Genomic DNA, 14,416 nt, shown 5'->3' on the forward strand with positions numbered 1-14,416 from the left:
GTATAGTGTGACCACTTTGCTGTAGTTTGGTTTAGTTTGACTGGTTTGGTCCAATGTTTAGGTCCAGTTTACTTTGATTTGGACTAGCTTGGACAGGTTTGGATTAGTTTGCTCTGGTTTGGACAGTATTTATCTCCCGTTTGCTCTGGTTTGGACCAGTTTGGTCTGGTTTATACTGGTTAATGCAGTGTGGCTACTCCACTTACTGTGTGAATGAAGTGCACCTGCTCCCTTTCAGGAGGATCTGGTGGTGCTGCTGGGTCTCAGAATACCACATTCACCAGCATCTCCGTCTCCAGCCTAAAGAAACTTCCCACTGGCCAAAAGCCTCTTTTTATCCAGCCAATCACCAGCTGCGTGGTGACGCATGGCGAGGTCGCCCGCTTCCACGCACTCGTATCTGGCTCGCCGAGGCCGGAGATCAGCTGGTTCCATGACCACGAGCCACTCCAGCCCACAAAGAACCTGATCTTCCACTTTGATGAGGTGACGAACGCTGTCACTCTCATCATCGTGGACGCCTTCTCTGAGCATGCGGGTCAGTACACCTGCTGTGCGTCCAATGCTGCCGGGGAAGCGGCGTGCTCCGCCAATCTCACCATCACCAAAGAAGAAGGTGACTGCCTGTGAAATAGCCATCCCACCTCCCCACCATCACCTCCACTCTCACTAAGGAAAGTCCCCACCCTACCTGTTAGAGATCTGACTTCCTGTCAGCCATCTTTAAACTTTTTTGAAGCTTCAATCCTTCAGGTTATTGATCCTCCAGAAAACTGATTGATACAAGAGATTAATTTGTGGACAAAAATTCCTCCCAGAAAATGATTCGAAAATATCCACAAATGAACCAGAATGGTCACTAAAGTCCAGCCGGTATTATGTTTTCCATCCAGTACCATGCTTCTCGTCGGTACCATGCTTCCCGTCAGTACCATGCTTTCAGTTGGTACCATGCTTCCCGTCAGTACCATGCTTTCAGTTGGTACCATGCTTCCCGTCAGTACCATGCTTCCAGTTGGTACCACGCTTCCCATCAGTACCATGCTTTCAGTTGGTACCATGCTTCTCGTCGGTACCATGCTTCTCGTCGGTACCATGCTTCTCGTCGATACCATGCTTCCCGTCGATACCATGCTTCCCGTCGGTACCATGCTTCTCGTCGGTACCATGCTTCCCGTCGGTACCATGCTTCCCGTCGGTACCATGCTTCCCGTCGGTACCATGCTTCCCGTCGGTACCATGCTTTCAGTTGGTACCATGCTTCCCGTCGGTACCATGCTTTCAGTTGGTACCATGCTTCCCGTCAGTACCATGCTTTCAGTTGGTACCACGCTTCCCATCAGTACCATGCTTTCAGTTGGTACCACGCTTCCCATCAGTACCATGCTTTCAGTTGGTACCATGCTTCCCGTCAGTACCATGCTTCCCGTCGATACCATGCTTCCCGTCACTACCATGCTTTCAGTCGGTACCATGCTTCCCGTCGATACCATGCTTCCCGTCGATACCATGCTTCCCGTCGATACCATGCTTCTCGTCGATACCATGCTTCTCGTCGATACCATGCTTCTCGTCGGTACCATGCTTCCCGTCAGTACCATGCTTCCCGTCGATACCATGCTTCCCGTCGGTACCATGCTTCCCGTCGATACCATGCTTCCCGTCGGTACCATGCTTCCCGTCGGTACCATGCTTTCAGTTGGTACCACGCTTCCCATCAGTACCATGCTTTCAGTTGGTACCATGCTTCCCGTCAGTACCATGCTTTCAGTTGGTACCACGCTTCCCATCAGTACCATGCTTTCAGTTGGTACCACGCTTCCCATCAGTACCATGCTTTCAGTTGGTACCACGCTTCCCATCAGTACCATGCTTTCAGTTGGTACCACGCTTCCCATCAGTACCATGCTTTCAGTTGGTACCATGCTTCCCATCAGTACCATGCTTCCCATCAGTACCATGCTTCCCATCAGTACCATGCTTCCCATCAGTACCATGCTTCCCATCGGTACCATGCTTCCCGTCGGTACCATGCTTCCCGTCGGTACCATGCTTCCCGTCGGTACCATGCTTCCCGTCGATACCATGCTTCCCGTCAGTACCATGCTTTCAGTTGGTACCACGCTTCCCATCAGTACCATGCTTTCAGTTGGTACCACGCTTCCCATCAGTACCATGCTTTCAGTTGGTACCACGCTTCCCATCAGTACCATGCTTTCAGTTGGTACCACGCTTCCCATCAGTACCATGCTTTCAGTTGGTACCACGCTTCCCATCAGTACCATGCTTTCAGTTGGTACCACGCTTCCCATCAGTACCATGCTTTCAGTTGGTACCACGCTTCCCATCAGTACCATGCTTTCAGTTGGTACCACGCTTCCCATCAGTACCATGCTTTCAGTTGGTACCATGCTTCCCATCAGTACCACGCTTCCCATCAGTACCATGCTTTCAGTTGGTACCATGCTTCCCATCAGTACCATGCTTCCCATCAGTACCATGCTTTCAGTTGGTACCATGCTTCCCATCAGTACCATGCTTTCCATCTGTACCATGCTTCCACCCGTACCATCCTTACCGTCAGTACCATGCTTTCAATTGGTACCACGCTTCCCGTCGGTGTCATGCTTACCGTCAGTACCATGCTTACCGTCGGTACCATTGCACCTACCATGCTGTAGGTGACCAGAGATGGGCAGCAGAAGACCCGATAAGAATAAAATAACTCACAAAGTCTGAGAAAGCAAAGCACCAAGGAGGCCGTCCGCAGCGCCATTTTAGAAACTCAAAATAAAAGTGAAACTGGATTTTATGTGTCCACTAATGACCTGAAAGAAAAACTTAACAGGAATAATAAAGTTCTTCATTGGAAGAACATGTTAACATAAAAGGTTTAAACTTTGAATAAAAACAGTTTGTCAAGATCATAAAACATCCAGGATCAGAACATCCCTCTGGTCTACTAACATCACCGTCCCACAGAAACCAACCACTCCACCTCCTCATCACTCCTTCATGCTCCTCTTCCTCCAGACACTCTAGTTTCCTTCCACGTGTGTGTTGCAGTGATCCTCACCTCAGGTTTCACATTCCAGACTTTATCTGTTCCCACCTGATGAAAGAAATGTCTTTTTTTTTTTCAACACGTGAAGTTTGTAGATCTGACGTCTTTCTGTACAATGTCGCTTTTGTCTGACCAGAGTTTTAAATCCAGGACTCCACACCTCCTGATCCAGTTTCATTAAAAATTGTCCAGGATGGATCCAGAACCAGAGTCAGAACCAGTTTATTCTCCATCCCAGTGGAAAAAAAGCTTTCTGCTCCAGGATCCTTGAAGGACTTTCCAGGAAGACTTGTAGGCTAAGAAACCGCACTATACAACTTTTACATCTAGGAAGCTGTGTGACATTGCAGCAGAGTTTCACTTCATTATATAATAAGGAACCAGCTGTTTTGAACATGCAACATCTCTGATTTAGCAAAGAAATACAAAAAGATTAAAAGAGAGGCAAAACAAGAGTCATCGTAAGATCGTCTTCTGCTGGCTGGAGAGAGCTAACGGGTCAGCTAGGATGCAGGATGGAGGCTGGATTAGCTGTCGATAGCGGGGCACTTGGTGGAAAAAAAATTACTAAAGTTCTGTAAAGTTCAAGGACATCAGCCTGTTCTAATGTTAGCATAAATAGATAACTCAGCTAATATTTTAGTCTAACCATAACAATGAATCTAAATACATTAGTCAAAACTTAGACGTTTGCTGCTACATTAGCCACAACATGTCAAGTTTAGCATGACTAAGATGTGAGATGAAACGAGTTTAAAGGAGTTCAAGAAGAGGACATTAAACAAGATGTTTGCTCCTATGTTAGCATAAACTTGGAAATGTAAGCTAGCACATTAGCCTACACATTAGCTTGATTCATGCCATTTTTGCTGTAACATTAGCATTATAAACAAGCTAACATGAGCTGCTATGTTAGTGTTAGCTGCTAAGTTAATGTAGAATGAAGTTAGTAAGTTTATTAGCCTTCACAAAGTGATATCTGAATATGTCCAAAACCTGCAGTTCCCCCTTCATTCACTGGGGGCTGCTAAACAGAGCAAATCCCCATAGACTCCTATGTTAAAAAGACCAACTTCACAGCAGAAATAAACATGTTTACAGCAGGAATAAACATGTTTACAGCAGGAATAAACATGTTTACAGCAGGAATAAACATGTTTACAGCAGGAATAAACATGTTCACAGCAGGAATAAACACGTTTACAGCAGAAATTAATAGGTCAGGTTTACCTTCATGACAACTGTGGGGGGAGTGAATTTTTTTCTAACTCGCCTGTTTAAAAGTAATTTAATCTTGAAGTTAGGCAAATTTAGGGGCGTGTCCTGTTGATTGACAGGTACCCGATCTCCTGCTTCAAGTCAGAAGAACGTAGAACAACCGCGGTTTTTAGCCGGTTAACAACGTGACTTAGCTTTAGCCCGCTTACCTCCGTTAGCTGGTTAGCTCCTGTTATCTCCAGGTTAGCTCGGTTAGCTCCTAGCTACAGAAAGCTCGGAGTTCGCTCGATGTCAATCATCCACCATGACGCTCACAGCCCCCCTCTCAGCTCCACCTCTTTGCCCATATTTGTATTTTCTGGGAGAGACGACACACATGCCCCTGCCAAGATGGTGATGGTAGGAACCGCCCACCGAGCTTCAGTTCAGCTCTTCGAAAACCTACGGGTGACGTCACGGAGGCTCCGCCCATCTTTTGTATACAGTCTAAGACCAAGACTCTGGATCTGGACTCAGGACAAGGACTGTGGTTAGGACTGTATACCAGGGCTTTGGTCAGGACTCTGTTGTGATCTAACGTCCCATGTTTCTTCCACAGTGACGGATGTGAAACAGCAGATGGAGTCCAGGACTGTGGAAGAAGTCAAAGGTAAGTGGACGTCTCTCTGCCCAGTACACACCACAAACACCAGCTCTCTGTGGGACAAAGGGACAGTTTGACCAGATTGCTGGTTTCCCCTTTGGAAGCAGTCTGTTGGTGGGGAACTCTGTGGAAGTCCTGATGAGAGGAACCAATGTGCATGTTGAGCAGGTTGTTGGATTACAGTTGTCCCACATCCACAGATGTCTTCCAGAGCTAGTTAATAAGTCCATGTCAAACTGTCCCTTTGACTGTATCTGCCTTTCTACTGTGGCATGTCATCTTTACATAATCTGATATTAAAGAAAATCCTGTTTGTTTTCTTCTTCTTGCTGTACGGTGATGAGATGGTTTCTTCCAGCAGAGCTCTGATAGCAGCTGCTTGTATCCGTTTGCATCCAGACATTCGTATCATTTTGGCATGAGGGTTCCTCTGATCTTTTCCCAGAAAAGTTGCAGGATGTGTATCTTTTAAAGCTCTTTTAAGGATCTGCAATGTCCTTTAAAAGAGATGGAGGTCTTCTGCATCTGGAACTGAACATATTTCCTCGCCTGGCTTGCAGATAGTGGGATGTGATTCCTGTGGTTTGCTTCCTAAATAACACCAGTAAAACTATATTAGTTCGAATAAACGCCTTCTCACACAATTTTTCAGTTTCATTGTTAAAAGTTTTGAAGTATAAGTTCTGTATTGGAGAGCTTGTGCATCATTCATCTTCTGTGAAGGATTAGAAAGGGCGTTTATTCTCCTGTCTGCAAGTCAGGTAAGGACTACTGTAGGGCAAACTCTCAAACCAAGCGAATGTTGGCCGCCCACCCTATATATGCTCTTTAATAATAAAATAATTTATGTTTTGAAGAAATTTCCACAGACGAAGGATCAAAACTTCCTGCAGGTTTCTAATAAAAAGAATCAAGTCTTGCGTTTATTCGAACAAATATGGTGAGTGAAATTATTTCTTCTGGCATTGTGACTCCCAGCATGCATTTAATATTTCCATTAATGATTCAAATCCTTTTGTGAGTTCTGGTTCTGGAGATACTGTGTGATTCTGACTCTTTTCCGTTTGCAGAGCTGTTTGATTGTGGTGGCAACGAAGTGGCAACACAGCCCGACGTAGAGCTCTCCGGCACCCGGCAGCTCCGCGGCGCCTTCTCCGATACGGAGGACTTTGTTGATCACGGCCTGGTGTCGGCCCAACGCTGCTCCAGCAGGACCTCTTCCATCAGCTCCTGGACGGAGAACCTCAAGCCGTCGTTCACCAAGAAGTTGAAGTTTCAATCGGTTCTGGAGGGCGAGTCGGTAGAGTTGAAGTGTAAACTGATTGCGTGTCCTCCACCGACCATCCTCTGGTTTCACAACAACAGGTCTGTTCCCAGAGAGCGGCAGCGTAGAATCCGCACCGATAGCAGGATGCACATGCACACCACCAGCCTGGTTATTGATAGCATCCGAGAGAAGGACTCTGGCAGTTACAAGGTCATGGCCATAAACACGGAAGGTTCTGCGGAGTCTACAGCATCGCTGCTAGTCTCGCTGAGAGAGGAGCAGTCTGCCAACTACCTCGGGTTTGCTCGCCGCTCCGCCAAAGTCCACGAGAGCGTAGACAGCCTGGTGGAGGAGAGGAAGGAGAGGAAGTTTCGGGTTGATCTCAGGTGCGTCGGTTCTCCGTTTGATAAGATGTCCAAAGTCCATCAGGGTCGGTCTCGGTCTAAGAGCGCGTTGATCCGTACAGTCTACTTCAAATCTGGTTCTTTCGCTAAAGAAAAGGAAACTGAGAAGGAATCCAAGTGTTTGGAGACGGCCTCTGAGCGTGCTCCGTCCCCTCTGCCGATGTTTGACAGGTCCGAGCGCTTTAATGACAGGTTCAGTGACATTTACTGTGACCGGCGGACCAGCGGCAGGTTCAGTGATAAGTTCAGCGACAGGTGCAGCGACAGATACAGCGAGAGGTTCAGCGACACAGAGAGCCTCCACAATGAAGTTCGAACCAAGCTCAGTACCCTTCAGAAGGTGGTAAGGCAGAAAAAGAGGCTGTCCATCTCCACTATGTCATCCTCCGAGTTCGAGCTGGAGTCCGTTGCCAGTGAGTCCAGTTATGCAGAGTACGTGGAGAGGCTGCGGGTCAAACCGGCCTCTCTGCCCGATGTCCAGCACTTTAACCGACCCTTCGATTCAACCGATACTCATGGGCAGCCAGAAGGGAAAGGGTCGGGCAGGGAACTGTCCCGGCCTCGGGCGAGACATTCATTTGAGCCTCAGTCCAGAACCAGGGCAATCCAGATCATGAGAGGTGAGCTGGTTGATACTATGGTTCCTCAGGAGGGAGGGACTCGAGGTGAGCAGGAGCCAGAGGAGAGCCTGGTGGCTTCTCAGGTTGATGTAAAGTTTAAGCAGAAGGTTGCTGACATGAAACTGGATGCTATAAAGACCGAGGTGGAGCCAGGTCCTGCAGAAGGTTCTGAAAACCGGGAACCTGACAGAACTGAGCCTGCTCCTCAGGAGACGTCCGACTCAGGAGCGGAGGTCCTACCTGAACCGGATAAGGAAGAGGAGGGTGATGGTTCTCTCAGGGCTCAGTATGAGAAGAGTCTGGAGGCCGATCGGAAGGAGTGTGAAGATAAACTCCTCGCTCTCAGGATCAGGAAGTGGCAGCAAGGAAGCAGGATGTCAGAGGAGGAAGTATATAAGCCAGAACCTGATCCGGTTGAGACCACGAGTCGTGTTTACGTCAAACAGGGGGTGTTGGAGGTGACCAAAGCCCCACCCACCTTGGTCCAGAATAACCCTGAAGCTGCAGAACCAAAGTCTCCCCAAGTAAAAACCAGAGAGGAAGTGAAGTCCGTCACAAAAGAAGTCCAATCAAATGCATCAGAACCTAATGTTCTGCTCACACCAACCCCCAAGTTACCCAGAACAGCAGCGAGACCACCAGATGGAGATGTAAAAGCTGTGTCCCCCAGACTGAGGTCAGGCAGGTCGGCCAGTGAGAGGTTCCCGAGCGAAACTGAACCAGTAGAACCAGCAGATGGCTGGGCTGAGCCGTCTCTCAGGGCTCAGTATGAGAAGAGCCTGGAGGCTGAGAGGATGGAGTGTGAAGAGAAACTCCTCGCCCTGAGGATCAGGAAGTGGCAGCATGGCGTCCGAATGTCAGAAGATGAAACGTTTCACCCTGAAATTGACCTGCCGATGCCTGCAGACACAGCCGAGGAGATGATTCCCACCCAGCGGGAGGTGGAGGAGGAGCCGGCAGGCGTGGTCCAGTCCGCCACGACAACACCAGGATCCACTAAGCTCCAGAGAGGAGCAGAGCAAGAGAAAACATTTGCTTCCTCACCGAAAGACAGAGCGAAGGCTTGGACAGGAGAACTGGAACCAGAACCCAGAGACATGCCGACACAGAAACCAACCAGAACCAGAGTTAAAGCAACAGAACTGGAATCCTCCCTGAAAAGCAAATCTAGAGAAGAGAGGATGTTGTTCGAGAAGAAAAGCGAAGAACGAGAGCTCCAGCTGTCCATGGAGAACCTCTCAGAACTGAAGAGCGAAACGGACAAGTTAGTCAGCGAGGAGGAGGCCTTGACCCAGAGGATTATGAAATGGCAGCAGGATGTTCTGATGGAGCAAGAACCAGTCGTGGAGGTGGAATCTGATTGGCTCCAGACGGACACCGCCCCTCAGGTTGGAGAACTCTTCCCTCCATCTGCCACTGACTGCAGCAAGAAGCCTTCGCAAGGAGAACCATCAGAGGAGAAGCTGCTCCCGAGCGGCTCGGCTCCTGCCGGCTTCCAGGACCAGGAGGAGGATAGGATGCAGTGGCCGCCGGTGGAGGGCCGTGAGACCAGGCTGCAGAGGGACAGCGAATACTTTGTGAGTGAGGACGAAGCGCTGGCTCAGAGGATCTTGAAATGGCAACAAGATGTGGTTGAACAAGAGGAGGTGGCTGAGCTGGAGTCCGAGTGGGCAGAGCTTTCTCATGGGTCATCACTTCCACAAACAGCCGCTGCAGGTGGAGCCTCTCCAATGAAGAGGCCTTCACCAGCACCTCCTCCTCCGGTGGCTGCTCCTGCAGGTCCCCCTGGACATCCAACTTCACCTAAACATGATCTGGGTGGGGAGGGAGAGAGGAGGGCAAGTGTGGAAGAGATTGTAGCAACCGTGGATAAATCCAGCCATCAGTGCTTCCAGACTGATGTGAGAGAGAAGAGAGGGATGAAAGAGGAGATAGGAACTACCAGAGAGCGCCACGAACGGAGACAACAGAAGGTGTCAGAAGGTTTGAAGAAAGATGACGGAGCTGAAGATTGGGTAAGATCCAGAGAGGCTTGTACCACGAGGAGCTCAAAACCAGGAGCTGCGAAGGAGCAGGGCAAAGTCCGTAAAGAGTCGATGGAAACTCGGTCTGACACGGTAAAAGAAGGAGACACGTGGGCTTCAGTGTCAGGGCCAGCGTTTGTAAAAGAAACGTCTGCCTTGGTGGTAAAAACTGGCGAGATGTCCGAGTTCACCTGTCAGTTCCAGGGAGACCCTCTGCCCACTGTCCGCTGGCTCAAAGACGGACAACCGCTGAGCAACAACCCGGATTATGACATCATGGTCAAAGCAAACAAGTCCAAGCTGACCGTCTATTATCCAACGACCGACCACGAGGGGCTGTATGACTGCATCATCACCAACAAACACGGAGAATCCACCTGCAGCGCCACGCTCCAGATCTCTGATAAAAAGGTTCATAGAAAGTCAGGCGTTGCCCAGGAAGTGGTGGTCACTGAGGAGGTAGCGGCAGAGCAGGCACGCCACGAGAGTCTGTTAGAGGAGGAACTTCAGACCTACATGGGTTTAGGAAAAACTACCCTCCAGGTACCCCAGGCTGTGATCCACAAGCACCGGTCTTCCAATGAATCCTTCAGCTCTTCCCCAGTAGAGATCCGGATAACAGCTGCGACTCCCCTCCCTGAGATATATGAAGAGCGCAGCGAGGACAGACCTCAGGTATCGGACGTACCGGGCGACGATGGAGCTTCTCAGACTGTCAAACATAAGTTTACATTCTCCTTCGATGTGGTTGGAGAAGCTCCGCTTGTAGTCACGCCGCTGGAAAACCTCAGCTGCTCAGAGGGCAGCACTGCTGTACTTGAGTGTGCAATTTCCGGTGAACCCTCCCCAGAGGTCACATGGTACCATGATGATGCGCTCCTTGACGTCACGGCGAGTAAACATCGAGCTGAGGTTGATGTTAAAGTCTACAGACTGTTTATCAGCAGTTTCACCTCCACTGATGCTGGAGTGTACAGATGTGTTGCCAGGAATAAACTGGGGGAGGCTTCCAGCATCTCTGAGGTGTCGCTTCCAGTTGGAGAACCAGTTCAGTTTTCAGATGGTGGTGAAGCTCAGGAACGTGATGGCCTCACTCTGTCTGGGAGAATGAGGAAGTCTCCTGTCGGAGGAACGGAGGATGTTAAGGAACCTGCCATGGTCCCGAAAGCTGACGATGATGAAGCTCAGATCAGACAAACTTCATCAGATGTTGCTGTGAAAAGTCTCAGATCCAGACCTGGTCTTTCCACAGAAACTCCAACCATCTCTGGATGTGGTCTCCAGGGTTCTGCTGCTGTGATCAAAGTCTCTCAGATCAAACAGGCTTTTGAGTCAGACTCACCAGTTGCTTTGACACATCTTTCTCCCGACGAGGAAAGAAAGGGCACCAAGTTTCCAGAGGAGTTCATCCCTGCTGTGGACATTTCTCCTGAGCAGCAGGACCAACTGGTTGCTGTTGGACCTGACGTTGCGCGTGGAGACCAGGATTGTGAACGTGCCATGCTTCCTGCGGCAACTGAACCTGCTTCCTCTGTGACCTTCCAACCTGTTGATGTTGCCGAAGGAGCAGCAGAGACCCATGATGTAGTTAAGGAGTTTGTGGAGGAGGTGCAGGAGTTTTCTGAGCTGCTGAGGCCTCAGTCTCAGAAAACTGCTCCTCCTCATGAACAGGTGAAGGTAGGTGAATTGGAGATGGTGATGGAGGGGGCTATACGGATGTTTGACAGAACCAGCAGCTTCATTCCTTTCAAGTCTGAAAAAGGTCCTGCCCTGAAACACGATGATAAAACTTTAGGTCCAAGCAAAGAAAAGCCTGAGAGACATAGGACAGCTGAGGATGTCCAGGAAGACGTCTCTGCTGGTCCAGGTGGAACTGGTTTAGTTGAGAGGCTGACAGAGGCTGAAATTCTCCTGGATCAGGAGGTGAAAGGGTTAAAAGAGGTAGAGCAGGTGAGTGAGGAGGCTGAACTCTGTGGTATAGAATGGATCCCAATCCCAGAGCATTCTATGGACAGCAGCATCTTCACCAGTATGCCGGAGTCCCAGGTGAATTTGATGGAAGTTCCAGCAGAAATGGTTCCAGCTGAAGTAAGTGAGACTGAAATAAAAACTGAAGGTGACAGAATCAGTGTCCAACCTGAAACTGAATCTGAATTTGAGCTGCTGGTTGTAAAACCCAAAGCAGAGACCCTGATTAAAGCACCTGACCTACCAGCAGAAGCTGCTGTTAGCTTGGGTGATGCGACTGAAGCTGGGGGAGCAGTAGCAGCTGCTTCTTTGGAGGAAGAGGAGGTCACTTTTGATGCTGTGTATGACTACTACAAAACCCCAACAGACTGGGGCAGGCCGCTGTCCCCTGAGTCCGAGATGTCCATAGAGTTTGGCAGCACCATGAGCGAAGAGATAGCCGAGGTAGCTGAGAGGTTCTACACTCCAGGTTCCTCCACTGAGGTCTCGCAGCCAATCGCAGAGTCCCTCCACACTCTCAAATCTCCCACATCCTTCCATACTCTCAGTTCTGAGACATCTCCTGGGTTTACGACGCCGGACGAGTATCCCTTCTCCTCCATTGAACACAAGAGGCCCTCCACTGCAGACTCCAGCGAACTGTTCTTCTCCCCAGTTCAGTTCCTGCCCTCTCCTCACGAGAGAGGTTTTGAAAAATCTGGAGTAAACATGGATGAGAATCGATTCCCCACCCAGGGCAGGGGGTCTTTAGGTCTGGGAACCCTTCAGGAGAAAGTGCAGGGAATCCCTCCGGCCTTCCTCAAACCTCTAATTAAGAAAAGGGTGTTTGAACATGACTCGCTGACGTTTTACGCTGAGGTATTTGGACTTCCTTCTCCTGAGGTGAGGTGGTTCTGCAACAAAACCCAGCTGGTGGCGGATGACAGGGTGACCATGGAGAGAGATGGCGATGGCATCTCGCTAACCATTCACAACATTACCAAAGCCGACCAGGGAGAGTATATCTGTGAAGCTGTCAACTATGTTGGCGAGGCCAGAAGCGTAGCTCTGGTTGGTGTTGTGTCGCAGGAGGTGAGGTTCATGCCTGCTCCACCCACCGTCACCCATCAACACGTGATGGAGTTTGATGTGGAGGAGGACAACTCCTCCCGGTCTCCATCGCCGCAGGAGATTTTGCTGGAGGTAGAGCTTGATGAGAATGAGGTAAAGGAGTTTGAGAAACAGGTTAAAATCATCACCATTCCAGAGTACACAGCTGACAACAAGAGCATGGTCATATCTTTGGATGTGCTGCCGAGTATTTATGAGGAGGGCGCTGTGGACTTCGTCACTCAGGAGCACGATGATTTGAAAATAGCTTTTGAGGTCACAGAGATGCCTCCGAGATTCATCAATCCTATCTGCCATATGGAAACCCCGGAAGGTACCACTATCCTGTTTGAGTGCTCTCTGATGGGAATGCCATCTCCTGTCGTGTCTTGGTTTAGAGGTGATAAAAAAATTCCACACAATAACAAAAAGTACTTGCACTCCTCCGATGGCGACAACCACTTCCTGAAGATCTGCAAGGTCACAACTCAGGACAGTGGGGTGTACACCTGCAGGGCAATAAACCTTGTTGGGGAGACTCTATGTCGGGCTTCGCTGGTGGTTTTGAATGCCAAAGCCTTCTCTGGGAAGACTAGAGGCAGGGAGCTGACGGCCGTGTCGCTTGGAAGCGCCAAAGTCCAGCCCCAGAAGTTCGACCTTATGGTCGGTAACACGTCATTTGATGGCGAACAGGTGTCGGAAATTGAGCTTGAGTTTGAGTTTGAGCAAGAGGCTGATGAGTCGCAGCGAGCGGTCAGGTTGGTGGCCAACACCGATAACGAAATGAGTGAACAGGGAGAGAAGTATGTCAGTGTTAATTTAGATGTCTTTGCAGAACCGGCAAAAGACAACAAAATTGAGTTCAAAGGAAAGTCCACCGACATGTGTAGCTTCCAGTTCCAGGTGACTGAAACGCCCCCTAAATGCGTCATCCCACTAACAAATGTAACAGCAGCAGTTGGGACGCCCGTCATCCTGCAGTGTCTTGTTAGTGGGAAACCTAACCCCACCGCCCAGTGGTTGAAAGACGGAGAGTCCGTCAAAGACAGTAGATGTATTATCCAGGAGAAAACTGCAGGACACTTCAATCTGCTCATTACAAATGTGACCCAGACTGATGCTGGCGAGTACAAGTGCATGATCCAGAACTCTGCCGGCTGCACAGAAACCACAGCGCTGCTCAAGGTATTTTAGAGAGGACGGTTCTGGGTACGTGTCCTCAGGTCATTTAGTTCTCCTTCCTCTTCTTCCCTGACCATTATTTAGACAGATGCTTGTAAAAATGATAACTTCTGAAATTCAGACTCGATATTGGCTTTTTTTACAGACGTCCAACATATCGATTTTGTCCGACTCTTAAGTTCCTATGCCAGTTTCAACGTCTTGGTCGCGGCGACATTGTTGAAGAGTTTGGTTTGTGTAAAAGTTATTTTAAAGGTACACCAATAATTTACCATTTTACATTTTAATGTAAATATCGGACATCTGTAATAAACACCAATATTTACAAATTAGGTAACAGTTTCCACCTACGTTCGCGTGATTCAGTGTTAAATTCTAAAGTGGTTCTGATTTCTCTCCAGTTATTCTGGCGAAACATTTGTCTCTTTGCGATGCAACATAATCCTGTGTGTAGTTTCAGTCTTTAAAACTTTACATCATTTAAATGCTTGTAACCTTGATTGTGGTGAAAGTGGTCTTTACGCAGCCCCTCACTGTTTGCCCTCACATTGCAATAATTTCTGAGGACATGCAGAAACGTTGCTTCTAAGAAAAGCACAAGATGGTTGTGATGAAGATGTAAGAAGCAAGAATAAAGATGTAGAGTCGTTAAAAATTCATCGCGTGCTCAACCTGCTGTCCTGTTGGTGTGGAAACATTCATCCGAGCGTGTCCTGTCATTTCCTTTTATTTAAGTTTTTAGTAGAAATGTCTGATTTTTGTTTCTTTTTGTTTTCCTCTTAAAAGTTAGAGTATGAATGTTGAAATTTAAAGACACAATGGAGGAAAAGATGATATTTATCACCCAGTAATGCAACCCAAACGCAATAGCAACAGATATGAAGCTGTGTGTGAGCAAATATTACTAATATGCAACATAAAAAGACATTGTGACGGA

The 14,416-nt window shown here is 48.7% G+C and overlaps 1 protein-coding gene across 1 annotated transcript in view; it reads left to right on the forward strand.

The window, feature by feature from the left end:
* LOC306766733 (titin-like) overlaps positions 1-14,416 on the forward strand; it is a 377,999-nt gene that overhangs the window by 54,644 nt on the left and 308,939 nt on the right. The window contains 1 exon segment of the mRNA XM_079254554.1: positions 4,881-4,931. Coding sequence (XP_079110680.1) covers positions 4,881-4,931 — 51 coding nt within the window.

The sequence above is a fragment of the Telmatherina bonti genome, assembly GCF_933228915.1.
Source record: "Telmatherina bonti genome assembly, chromosome: 15".
NCBI classification, from domain to species: Eukaryota; Metazoa; Chordata; class Actinopteri; order Atheriniformes; family Telmatherinidae; genus Telmatherina; species Telmatherina bonti.